The 14,162-nt window shown below is 37.3% G+C and overlaps 1 protein-coding gene across 1 annotated transcript in view; it reads right to left on the bottom strand.

The window, feature by feature from the left end:
- The window catches only part of Catspere (catsper channel auxiliary subunit epsilon), a 159,938-nt gene that overhangs the window by 57,863 nt on the left and 87,913 nt on the right, over window positions 1-14,162 (bottom strand). Inside the window, exon 11 of the mRNA XM_046432499.1 lies at window positions 5,504-5,946. Coding sequence (XP_046288455.1) covers window positions 5,504-5,946 — 443 coding nt within the window. The remainder of the gene's footprint in view (window positions 1-5,503; window positions 5,947-14,162) is intronic.

Below are 14,162 nucleotides of genomic sequence, written 5' to 3'. Positions count from 1 at the left end.
ATAATTTTAATAAACAAATAATTTTTTAAATTACAGAATGGGAAAATATCTTTGCCACCTGCACCTCAGTTACAGCATTAATCTCCAGGATATATAAAGAACTCAAAAAAACTTAACACACAGCAGATTAGGCATAATCAAATTAAGTGAAACAGCAGCAACAAAAAATAGCTCTAAAATGGGAGACTGATAGAAGAAACTATAGGAATACATTCTAGAGAGAGGAAAGGATGAACAATATAGAAAGAGAGTTAAAGGCTTGTGGGAAATTGATTGAGGAAGTTTAACATGACTAACTGATATTATAGAAGAGAAGAAGAAGGACAAAGAGGTATAGACAGTATGTGACAAGCTATCTGATGAAGATGATAATCTACATATTAAAGTAGCCCAAGAAATTCTAAGCAGTGTAAAAGCACAGAAACTCAAATCTACACACATTACAGTAAAGCTACAGAAAGCAAAGAACAAAATTTTAAAAGCTCTCTGAGGGATGAAAGTTAAGATTACAAGTGATATCTCAACAGCAACAATGCAGGCAAAAAAATGATATTTTTAATGTGCTCTATAGTAATAAAAATGTTTTTCAAGAATGAAGATGTCTTCAGACAAAAAAAATATTGAGTATTTAATCACAAATAGCTGCTCACTATGTACCTAAAGCAAAAGAAAAGAAATACAGGATGGGGGCACAATTTTTTTTAAAGACAAAGATAGGGTAAATACATACTGCTGTGTAAAATTATAATAAAATTATCTACTAGTATAAAAATAAAATAGGATTAAAATCTATGACTATGATAACATGAGTTTGGGAAGGAGTAAAATATTTAAATTTGGACTTGTATAAATTAAATATTTATGTCAAAATTTCTAAGGAAACCTGATTATAAATATAGAGTATGTAACTGCTAAACTAGAAGTAGGAGGAAAATGAAATGATAAAAGGTATGTAAAAAGATTGAAAAAAAAGAACATAAAATCAGTGGAAGGCAAATCACCAAATATGGCATTTATTGCAATGAATGTAAATAGATTAAATACTATGAATAAAACTCAAATATTTCAGATTGGATAAAAATATAAAAAAATTTTAAAATACAAATATGTGATACTTATAGGAAATATATCTAAAATATAAGACAAAAGAAAGGTTAAAATTAAAGGAAAATTTTAAATTTTAACCAGGTACGGTGGTGCATGCCTATAATCCCAGTGACTTGGAAGGCTGAGGCAAGAGAACTGCAAGTTTGAGGCCAACCTCAGCAACTCCAGGAGGCCCTGTCTGAAAAAAAAAATTCATGCATAAATATAAAATGCATCTTTGTTAATTAAGTCTCTATGAAAAGACAATTGACTATGTGAAGCAGAAATAACAGTAATGCATTGTGAAGTTCATAAAATATGTAGAAGTAAAATGTATGACATCAATAAACACTGAAAATATATGTCCATTATGACATCAATAGCACACAGGACTTGAAAAATGGAAGTATACCATTACAAAGCTTTTAAACTATTCATGAGTGATATGATGGTTTGGAAGGTAGACAGAAGGTAAGTGAAGATGTACCATAAATTCTAAAGCAACCAACAAAACAAATAGCAATAGCTAAAATGTCTCACATAAAATATAATGGAATCATAAAAATATTAAATTAAAAAAAGAATGTAGAAAAAGTGGAAAAAGAAGAAACAAAGGGGACAGATAGAAAACAAATAGTCAAGACACATCAGCCTGCGCGGGACCCAGGCTTTACAGTAGGTCGGGGTCCATCCCCTCCACCAGCGGGGCATACACCCATCGGAGGCACAGGACCACCTCTTCAGACCAGCAGACTACCGTGGGAAGTGGGAAGCCAGGCCAAGCCCAGATCCACCCACACCAGCCTGCACAGGACCCAGGCTCACATTAGGCCTGGGTCCACCCCTCCACCTGCAGGCACCTGCCTGAGCCCAGCCTGCAGCACAGAACCACCTCTTCAAACCAGCGGGAGGTCAAGCCCAGCAGCCCAGATCCGCCCATACCAACTTGCGTAGGACCCAGGTCCAGGGTAGGTACAAGTACCTCCCCTGCTCCCACCTGGGAGCCTAAGCCTAAAACACTTGCAGCTTGGGACACTGCAGTCACCACCATAGACTTCCCCACACAGTAACCCCTAACTTTTGAACAACAGGGCCTAGAAGCAGGTGCATCTCTGAGCAGGCATCCCAAAGATAGTGTGAGGTCACCCTTTCAGCCCCATCTCTGTAAGACATTGCTTCCATCTTCCATCTTGGGGCCCTTCAACTATTATCTCAAGTTACCTTGGCTATGGCTGCCACCACCTTTAGATTCAGTAGCATACATTGAGGGACACCAGCAGGGTCTGGAAGCCCAAAATCAAGGTGAGGTATAGACAATCTGCACAGCTACTTCAAGAAGAGAGCTAGGGTTGTGGCTCAGCAGTAGAATGCTTGCCTAGCACATGTGAGGCCCTGGGTTCAATTCTCAGCACCACATAAAAATAAAAAGAATATAGGGTAGAAACTGTAATATTTTAGATCCATACTGCAAGAAAGGAAGACACATAGATAACATGAAAAAGTAAGGGAGGAAAGTGCCCCAAACAAACCAGGACACTATAATAACAGAACCCATGGACAGCGAAGTTGATGAAATGTCAGAGAAGGAGTTCCGAAGGTTCATAATTAAAATGATCTGTGAATTAAAGAATGACCTAAATGAGCAAATCCAGGCAAAAATTGATCACTCCAAAAAAAGAGATAAGTGAGCAAATACAGGTAGCAAAAGATTACTTCCAGAAAGAGATAGAAGGCTGGCGTTGTAGCTCAGTTGGAGAGTGCTTGCCTAGCATGTGTGAGGCACTGGGTTCGATCCTCAGCACCACATAAAAATAAAATATTGTGTCATCTACTATAAAAAATATTTTTAAAAAAGACATAGAGACTTTGAAAAAAATAACAGTCAGAAATCATTGAAATGAAGGGTACAATAAACCAAATAAAAAACTCAATAGAAAGCATAACCAACAGACTAGATCACTTGGAAGAAAAAACATCAGATAATGAAGACAAAGTATACAATCTCGAAAATAAAGTTGATCACACAGTGAAGAAAGTTAGAAACCATCACAGAACATCCAAGAATTATCGGACAGCATCAAAAGACCAAATCAAAGAGTTATTGGGATAGAGGAAGGCGCAGAGTTTCAAAACAAAGGAATGTACAATCTTTTCAATGAGATAATATTAGAAAATTTCCCAAGCATGAAGAACGAAATGGAAAACCAAATACAAGAGGCTTTCAGGACACAAAATGTACAAAATTACAACAGATCTATACCAAGGCACATTATAATGAAAATGCCTAGCATACAGAATAAGGATAGAATCTTAAAAGATGCAGAAGAGAGGAATCAGATCCCATACAGGGGGAGACCAATTCATATCTCAGTAGATTTTTCAACCTAGACTTTCAAACCCAGGAGATCGTGGAACAACATATACAAAACTCTGAAGAAAATGGATTAAATGAGTATAAAATAAAATGAAAGTAGAGTGTTTCCCTGGGGAACTAAATTGATTTCTCTGGAAGAGTTTGATAAAGCAAGTCACTGAAGCAATGGCTAGATTAGGTATGAACAAGAGCTGACGGTGGAAGAGTGGGAAAAATTATAAAAGTCTACAACTTTCACTTCTTTGTCAGTATCTTTACATGCTTTTGAAATTTTCTTTTTATCAAAGAAACTGAAATAGGAACTCAGAGATATGCATTACGAGTAACGTAAGAAAATAAATAAGGAACTTCAAAAAGACTGAGTTCAAAGAAAAAATTTTGATCCTCTATTAAAAGATAGACTAGTGTGCATTCATTTATTTCAGGTAACATGAAATGTTTATGTGGTGTGTGTGTGTGTGTGTGTGTGTGTGTGTATAATGTCACACACACACACACACACATAATGATTCCCTGCTTTAACTGACTTGGGAATTAACGAAACATTCTCCATCCATTGTATTACATAAGATGTCCACTATTGGGGCTGGAGTTGTGTCTCAGTGGTAGAGTGCTTACCTAGCAAGTGTGAGGCACTGGGCTCAATTCTCAGCACCTCATGAAAACCAAACTAAATAAAATAAAGGTATTGTGCCCATCTACAACTAAATATATATATATAAAGCATAAATGTATATGCTTGAAGAAGCTGAGTCTAAGGGGGAATAGGGAAAAAAAAACCTGCCACTTGAGTTATACAGTGCTTGAGAAGAAACTGAAGATGTCACCTGTTCATGTTATAACCTTAATTGGAAAAGCAGTATATAAAATAATATATACAGTATATTGATACCTATGATGATAGATTATTTCCAAAGATGACTGAAATAATTCCCCCCATTCCTGTGTACACATCTCTTTACAGTGTAATATTGTTATTACTGTATAAGAGGTAGATTCTATTTCCCCATCTTGTGAATTAGAGCTGGCTTTGTGACTTGCTTTGACCAATAGAATGTGGTCAAACCTAGACCCCAGGAGTTCTTATACCTTTTGCTTATCTTTGAACATTGCCTTGAGACCGCCACATAAAGGAGCCAGGACTGAGAAACTGTATGGAGCAGGGGACTGAGGCCTCTTAGACTAACAAGTTGGTACTAACACCAATCACATGACATTTCAGTCAGGCTGTCTTTGATCATCCAATCCTAGATGAACAACCAGATGACTAGAGCCACATGAGTGGGCCCAGATGAAACAAGCAGAACTGCTCAGCTACTCAGAGCCTAACGATTGACCTACAGAATTGAACTGGTTGTTATTGGAAGCCATTAGTTTTAAGGTGGTTGTTATACTATAATACATAAAAGAACTCTACAAAAAAAGCCGGGGCGGGGCAAGCTTTGGTTTAAGTGTGTCTCCTAAAAGCTTGTTTGTTAGAAATATAATCCCCCAATTCACATTAATGTAATTTGGAGGTGAGACCTTTGGGAAGTAATTAAGATTAGATGAGCTCATGAGGATGAGACCTCCATGATGAAATTAGTATCTTTACAAGAAGAAGAGAGTTGAGCTAGCTCTGTCTTGCCATATGTTGCCCTCCACCATGTTATGATGCAGAAGAAATCCTCACCAGATGCCAGCTCCATGCTTTGCAGCTTTGGAGCCTCTAGAACTGAGAGGTACATAAATTTGTATTCTTTATGACTTACCCAGTCTCAGATATTCACCTAAAAATGGACTAAGCCAGAAATGAACCATATAAGTTACAAAAAAGAGTTTTGAAAAGAATGTTTTAAGTGGCAAGCGAGGCCTTAAATATTGAAAGTGAAAACTGTGGTTCAGAAATTGATGATTTATCACATTATAATTGATTAAAAAACACATATATGTTTCAACATTTTCCCAGCTAAATCTAGAATAAAAATCTATGTGTAAAAAATGTTAATATTATACATTTGTATTTATTACAATCAAATAAAGAAAATTAAAATATTTACTTACCAGACTTTTAGAGCAGTGTCCTAAGGCAATTTCATAATTAATGCTTTGTTTCCATTCTAATATTTTTGGGCCATATTGTTCCATTATAATATGTAGACCAAAGTTTTCTGGATAAACTATTTGAGCCCAAATGGACAGGACATTTCCCTTGTCCAAAAAGTAAAACATATGGGAAATATTATTATGAAATGCCCTGTATGGGCAGTTATCTTTTTCAAGGTGAGTTACACTTTTTACTTCCAGATCTAAGGGATATTCTTTTAATTGTACTGTGCCATCATCAAGAACATATGCAAGACATACTTGAGTAGATGTACCAATCAACAATAATGATTTTGTCGTTTTAGGTGTCCATGAATGTAGCTTTACTGCTTTTCTAATATTAATCTTGAAATAAAACATTATATTGTTTTCCATTTTTACCACAATGTTTCCATAATAATCTGAAAAAAGAGACAAGTTTTTTTATTCTAAGCAACTATAAGTCTGTTTTATTTAAATGTACTTTTAATTAAATATTTTTTTCATAATGACTCTTTATATACTTTGAGAAAATTAGAAAGTGCAATCATGAATCATAACTTGACATTGCATTAGAGAACTTCTTTCCTAATTCTAGAAACCATTTTTCTCCTTATATGTACTGTACCTCCAGATATGTGATAATATGCATCATTTACATAGGGGAAAATATCTGGAATTAAATGTATCAAGTAATAGTAAGAGTATGGCAAGAATAGTATTATTAGGAAGGATTATGTTATAGACTGATTTGGGTTTCCCTTAAATTCATATGTTGAAGCCTTAATCCCTATTATGACTATATTTGGAGGTAGGTCCTTTAAGGTGGTAATTAAGATTAAATGAAGTCCCTTACAAGGATACAGGTCCTTGTAAGAGGAAGAGTACTCTGGGATCTCTCTCTGTGCCCACAGAGAAGAAAATCTATGTGAGGACACAGTGAGGAAGTGGCTGTTTGCAAGCCAGAATAGAGGTCTCACAGGAATCCAGTGCTGACACTACCTTGATCTCTGACTGACAGAGATGTGAGAAAATAAATTTCTGTTGTTCAAGCCACCTAGCCTACAGTATTTTGTTGGCAGCCCTAGCAGACTAATATAATTAGAGTGAAGGAATAGGAGTGAGAGTGAGTAGGAATGGTATAAAGCAAAGCCCTCCTCTATAGGTTCACTCATAGCAGGTAATAATCAACTTTCCCTCCCTTAATAGAGTGTTGTGCATAGGACAAAGCAGGTCATGGAGGGTGAGTTTTGTTGCCAAATGGGTAAGTAAAAGAATAGTTGGACTGGTTTTTCTTTCAAGATGTGACATTCTCTTGTATATCCTTTAGGGCATATCTTCTTTCAGATATGCCTCTAGAGGTGTTTTCAGAGGACACCAGAGATGACTGGTCAACAGAAGGAAGATGGATGGATCCATAGGATCAGGGATATGTTGTGCCTATGCATCTTACATTTGGAAACTAAGTCATTAACATTTTAATACATTGCAAAAAAAAAATAAATTATGTCCTCATCAAAGTTACCTAATCAGAAATAGATGCAATGTGGGAGAATGACATGATATACTCTTTGTTGAATGAAAAAGTAATTGTAGAATACATACACTGTAATGATAGCTAATATTTAAAACCTCAAAATAAAACCATATATGGTTTAAGAATATATATATATGTATATATATATATATATATATATATATATATATATATATAAAATCCAAATTGCTTAGCAATATGGTCTCTCTAATTTTCGATGGTAGGGATTATACCCAGATCTTCATGTATGCTAAACATGCCTCTACCACTGAGGCACACCCCTAGCCTTGGTCCCTATTTATGCAGCAAGGTTTTTCTCTTGCCACTTTTTGCCCCATGCTTTATTAGTCATATTGAATTAATTTCAGTTCAACAAATCAGACATGTTCTTTCTGCCAACAGTCCTTTTTTCATGTGCTGTGTTCTCGGCTTGGAATGCTCCCTCAATCCCTCATTCAGTCAGTAACTCCATTTTTCTAGTATCTATGCTCTACCCCTTGTTTCAGTTTAGAACTCAGTTCCTCCACACCTTATTTTCTGATCCCATAAATCTTGATTAAAGGCTTTTCCTATAAGTGTTCATAGCACATTTCCTTTTGCAGATCACACTGCTGACTTAAAAATATTATTAAATAACCAAAGAAAATTAAGAATGTTTAGAAGAAAATGACATAAGAACACTATATGTAAATTCTGATGGGATGAAGAATTTATAGAGAAGTCATAGCTTTCTTCTTGTTTATAGCTTTAAATGAAGACAGAAAAAGACTAAAAACAAATACCCTAGTTATTCCACTTAAGAAGCAGCCACAGATCACCAAAATTATAAAGAGAAAGCAGATATGGAGAACTGATAATGACAATAGCTTCTGAGTCCAGGGATCAGATCACTTACCAATTTTCAGACCATGGTAAGAGTTTTGGATTTATTGAGTGAAATAGGAAGCCTAGCAAGAGGGTTTTTTAAAAAATTAATTGTCAATGGACATTATTTATTTATATGTGGTGCTGAGAATTGAACCCAGTGCTTCACACATGCTAGGCAAGTGCTCTACCAATAAGCCATAAACCCACCCCTAGTAAGAGTTTTAAGCTGAGGAATAATATGATTTAACATATACTTTAGAGTCTCACTCTGGTTTGGATGGATAATTTGGTGGAGGATGGGGATGCAAGAGACAGTGTTCACCACTGTGATGAAAATACCTGACAAGAACAACTTAGAGGAGGAAAGATTTATTTTGGTTCATAATTTCAGGGGATCCAGTCTGTGGTCAGCTAGTTCCAAGGCAGAAACATCATGGCAGGATAGCATGAAGGAGGAAATCTGCTCAGCTCGTGGCAGTTGGAAAGTGGGGGAAGTAGGGTGGGTGGGTGAGGGAAGGAGCTGGGGAGAAGATAAACCTACCCAGGGTGAGCCCACAATAGCTTACTTCCTTCAACTGGTTATACTCTCTGATATTGTATTCAGCTATTCAGGAGCTCTCATGATCCAATCATTGTCTAAAAGACTCACCTCTGAAACTGGCTGCACTGGGGTCTATGCTTACAACATGAGACTTTGGGGGACATTTCACATCAAAACTGTAACATTTTGCTGTGAACCCCCCAAAGGCTCATGCCTCTCTTACAATGCAAAGTGCACTCAGTCCATCTCCAAGAATCCCTGTAAGCTTAACAATTCCAGCATTCTCAAAAATCCTAATCCAAAGTCTCCTCTGAGACTCAAGGCAAACTCTTAACTGTGAGCTCCTAAAGCAAGCTACATAAATCCAACATACAATGGCACAGAGCATACATTCCCATTCCAAAAGGGAGGGAATAGGGGCATAGAAAGGAGAGATGAGACCAAATCAAGGCTGAAACCCAGCAGGACAAACAAGTCTCATATCTCTGTATCCAGCATCTGGGGCACATAGTAGTGAGATGTGGGATCCAAAGATATGAGGCAACCCCACATTTATGGCCTTGCTATTTGCAGCCCTTATGGCCTCTCTTGGCCTGGCTCTGCTCATTTCCTGCAGCTTTCTTCAGTAGATATTCCACATTCCTGGTATCTCTTAATTCCCGGTATCTCCACTGCAGCTTTGACTTTACTTTCACAGCTTCATGCATCAATCCTCTCTGGGACTTCTCATAGGGGTGCTAACCCTGACACCCATTGCTTGGTTTCCCAAACCTTCCTTTGAAATCTTGGTGGAGGCCTCCAAGGCCCATAATTCCAGCATTTTGCATTTTTGCAAAATCAACACTATGTGGATGATGCAAAGGTCTACCACCAGCTCAAACAGTAGCCAGTACCCTTTGAACCATGGCTCCACTAGCCTCTGATGAAACAAATCCTGGGGAAATAATTTTCTATGCATCTCTGTGTTATCTCTTAAAACAAAACCTTTCAAATGAGTTTTCTGTTTTATGCCCTTGAGCCTATGATATGGGGCAAGGGTGGGAGGATTCCTGTTGATTCTTGAAATCCCCTCAAGGCATTTTTTCTATTGTTTCCTTGAAAAGTCCTTGGTTTCTCTTCAGTGGTGCTAATCTCTTCAACAATCACATCTTTCTTGGCCCCAATTTTATGTGCATTTTTTTTTCTGGCCATACAGCAAATTTTTCAAATCCTTCTCTTCTGCTTTTTGCTCCTAATCCTCACAGGAAACCTGGTTAAAAGTTTTCAGAAATACCCATCCCACCACCTGAATGCTGTGATGCCTTGAAAATTTCTCAGCCAGATTAATTGTTCATCACTTTTAAAATCTGGTCTTACACAAAGTCTCAGGATATGGACAAAATGTAGATAACTTCTTTGCTAAAGACATAAATTGCCTCTATTCCTAATAGAGTCTTCCTTTCCAAATGAAACTTCACAAACACAATCTTTACTGTTCACATTTCTATTGGCATTCTGGTCTTCCAAGATTACACCAGAATAGTCCATTAAGCTCTGCTTACAACATTATAAGGCTTCTCCAACCTCCATCTGCAAACTTTTTCAAACTCCCATAAACTAGTTCCAAAATATACTACATGGTCAGGTATAGTCACAGCAATGACCCTACTTCTTGATATAAATTTCTGTGTTAGTCAGCTTTCATTGCTGTGACCAAAATACTTCAGAAGAAAATTTAAAGGAAGAAAGATTTATTTTAGCTCATGGTTTTAGAGAATTCAATCCATGATTGACAACTCCAACATAGAAACACCATGGCAGAAGGGATGTCAGAACTTCTCAGTTCATGGTAGTCAGGAATTGGGGAGCGGGGAGGAGTTGAGGAGAGGATTGACTCCTTCAGGGCATGACCTGGGGTACTTCCTTCTTCCAAGTAGGTTACACCTCTCAGTATTCCATTTAGCTGTCAACTAGTCCACTTGGTTTGAAACTTGCTACAGGGGGCACTATACTTGCAACATTCTAGATATTGCTTGATCTTGCTACGAGGGCGGGGGGACTTATTCTAGCTACAAACCATAACAAATGGTAACAGAGACTTCATAAAATCTACTGCGTATATGGGCTAGAAAGATGAGGATTGGACTGAGAACAGCAAAAAAAATGGTTAGGTTTCAAATTAAATATTTAAAACAAACAAACAAACAACAACACCTTTTAGATAAATCTAACATTATTCACCAATGGATTGGCTGTAGGATGAGAAGGAGGAGAATTCAAGGATGAGGTCAAGATTTGTGGCCTACAGGACTGGAAAAATATAATTGCCATTTGCTGGATGGAGGAGGACAGTAGAAGGAGCAGGCTGAAGTTGGGATGAGGGGTCAAGAACTCATTTTTGGATATGTGAAGTTTGAGATGCCCATTTGTCATCTAAGCAAAGGTATCAGGAGGCAATTAGAAAGAGAAGTAAAGAGATCAGGCTGGGGGTCCCAGCTGCAGGGCAAAAAGTGAATGTAAACATAGCTCAGACATCTGAAGACTAAACTCTAAGATGCTTCTCCATTTAAGAATCATGATGACCAGGATAAAAAAGAGGCTGAGGAGAAATAACCAGTGAAGTAGAAGGAAGTCTCCCACCAACATCACACAGAAAAGAACCCCAATTATTTCCTAGAAGTCAAGTGAAAAAAAAAGTGTTTCAAGAAAAGGCCATACTGAGCTGTTTCAAATGCTGCTGACAGGTCATGCAAAGTGACTGCAAACTTACCTCTGGAAGAGCAATATAGAGGTTTTTTAAAAACATGGGTCAAGGCTTCCGTCTAGGACAACAGCCAGGACCCGGAAGACCATCACTAAGGTCCCTGCAAAAGAGGTGAAAGATTTATACAATGAAAACTATAGAACCCTAAAGAGAGAAGTAGAAGAAGATCTTAGAAGATGAAAAAATATACCCTCTTCATGGATAGGCAGAACTAACATCACCAAAATAATGATTTTACCAAAAGTCCTCTATAGGTTTAATGCAATCCCAATCAAAATCCCAACGGCATTTCTTGTAGAAATAGATAAAGCAATCATGAAATTCATATGGAAAAATAAAAAACCCAGAATAGCAAAAGCAATTCTAAGTAGGAATAGTGAATCAGGCGGCATAGTGATACCAGACTTCAAACTATACTACAGAGCTATAGTAACAAAACAGCATGGTACTGGTACAAAAACAGATGGGTGGACCAATGGTACAGAATAGAGGACACAGAGACCAATCCACAAAATTACAACTATCTTATATTTGATAAAGGGGCTAAAAGCATGCAATGGAGGAAGGATAGCATCTTCAACAAATGGTGCTGGGAAAACTGGAAATCCATATGCAACAAAATGAATCTGAATCCCTTTTTCTCACCATGCACAAAAGTTAACTCAAAATGGATCAAGGAGCTTGATATCAAATCAGAGACTCTGCTTCTGATAGAAGAAAAAGTTGGCTCCGATCTACATTTTGTGGGGTCAGGCTCCAAATTCCTTAATAGGACACCCATAGCACAAGAGTTAAAAACAAGAATCAACAAATGGGACTTACTCGAACTAAAAAGTTTTCTCTCAGCAAGAGAAACAATAAGAGAGGTAAATAGGGAGCCTACATCCTGGGAACAAATCTTTACTCCTCACACTTCAGATAGAGCCCTAATATCCAGAGTATACAAAGAACTCAAAAAATTATACAATAAGAAAACAAATAACCCAATCAACAAATGGGCCAAGGACCTGAACAGACACTTCTCAGAGGAGGACATACAATCAATCAACAAGTACATGAAAAAATGCTCACCATCTCTAGCAGTCAGAGAAATGCAAATCAAAACCACCCTAAGATACCATCTCACTCCAGTAAGATTGGCAGCCATTATAAAGTCAAACAACAACAAGTGCTGGCGAGGATGTGGTGAAAAGGGTACACTTGTACACTGCTGGTGGGACTGCAAATTGGTGCGGCCAGTTTGGAAAGCAGTATGGAGATTTCTTGGAAAGCTGGGAATGGAACCACCATTTGACCCAGCTATTCCCCTTCTAGGACTATTCCCTGAAGACCTTAAAAGAGCGTACTATAGGAATACTGCTACATCGATGTTCATAGCAGCACAATTAACAATAGCTAGATGGTGGAACCAACCTAGATGCCCTTCAATAGATGAATAGATAAAAAAAATGTGGCATTTATACACAATGGAGTATTACTTAGCAGTAAAAAAATGACAAAATCATGGCATTTGCAGGGAAATGGATGGCATTAGAGCAGATTATGCTAAGTGAAGCTAGCCAATCCCTAAAAAACAAATGCCAAATGTCTTCTTTGATATAAGAAGGGCAACTAAGAACAGACCAGGGAGGAAGAGCATGAGAAGAAGATCACCATTAAACAGGGACGAGAGGGGGGAGGGAAAGGGAGAGAGAGGGGAAATTGCATGGTAAAGGAAGGAGACCCTCATTGTTATACAAAATTACATATAAGAGAAAGTGAGGGGAAAGGGGGAAAAAAAACAAGAGAGAGAAATGAATTACAGTAGATGGGGTAGAGAGAGAAGATGGGAGGGGAGCGGAGGGGGGATAGTAGAGGATAGGAAAGGCAGCAGAATACAACATACACTAGTATGGCAGTATGTAAAAAAGTGGATGTGTAACCGATGTGATTCTGCAATATGTATACGGGGTAAAAATGGGAGTTCATAATCCACTTGAATCAAATGTATGAAATAATGTTTTGAACAACTAATAAAAAAAATAAAAAAATAAAAACATGGGTCAAGACTTCCATCTAGGACAACAGCCATGACCTGGAAGACCATCACTAAGGTCCCTGCAGTCCTGGTTACACCGGAGGTGAGGTATTGGTAACCTGCAGGAACACTACAAGATTATAGCGTACAAACTGTACTACCTCAGATCCACACTGCTAGAGACGAAGACACATGAACAACATGACAAAAACAAAGGAAGAAAATGCCCCAAACAAACCAAGATGCTACAATAATAGAATCTATTGACAGCACAGTAGATGAAATGTCAGAGAAGGAGTTCAAAATGCACATAATTAAAATGATCTGTGAAGCACAGAAAAATATAAGCGAGGCGTTACAGGCAATCCAACAAAGAGATTAGAGAGCAAATACAGGCAATAATTAATCACTCCAACAAAGAGAGCAAATAAAGAGCAAAAAATAACTTCAAGAAAGAGATAGAGACTCTGAAAAAATATTAAACAGAAATCCTTAAAATACAGAAAACAATAAACTAAATTTAAAAATCAATAGAAAGCATCACCAACAGATTAAATCACTTGGAAGACAGAACCTCAGGCAATGAAGACAAAATATATAATCTTGAAAATAAAGTTGACCACACAATGAAGATGGTAAGAAACCATGAACAGAACGTCCAAGGATTATGGGATAACATGAAAAGACCAAATCTAAGAATTTGGGTTAGAGGAAGGCATAAAGATACAAACCAAAGGAATGTATACTCTATTCAATGAAATAATATCAGAAAATTTCTCAAACGAGAGGCTTATAGGACACCAAATGTCTAAAACTACAACAGATCCAAACCAAGGCACATAATAATGAAAATGCCTAGCCTACAAAATAAGGATAGAATTTTAAAAGCCACAAGAAAAAAGTTTCAGATTATATATATTCGAATTTTAGCAG

This window comes from Marmota monax, unplaced genomic scaffold, assembly GCF_021218885.2.
Source record: "Marmota monax isolate L192 unplaced genomic scaffold, Marmota_monax_Labrador192_F-V1.1 WCK01_AAM20220418_F8-fsc00090, whole genome shotgun sequence".
In the NCBI taxonomy this organism is placed as follows: domain Eukaryota; kingdom Metazoa; phylum Chordata; class Mammalia; order Rodentia; family Sciuridae; genus Marmota; species Marmota monax.
Note: the sequence above shows the minus strand (reverse complement) of the source record. Positions and strands in the feature narration are given on the sequence as shown.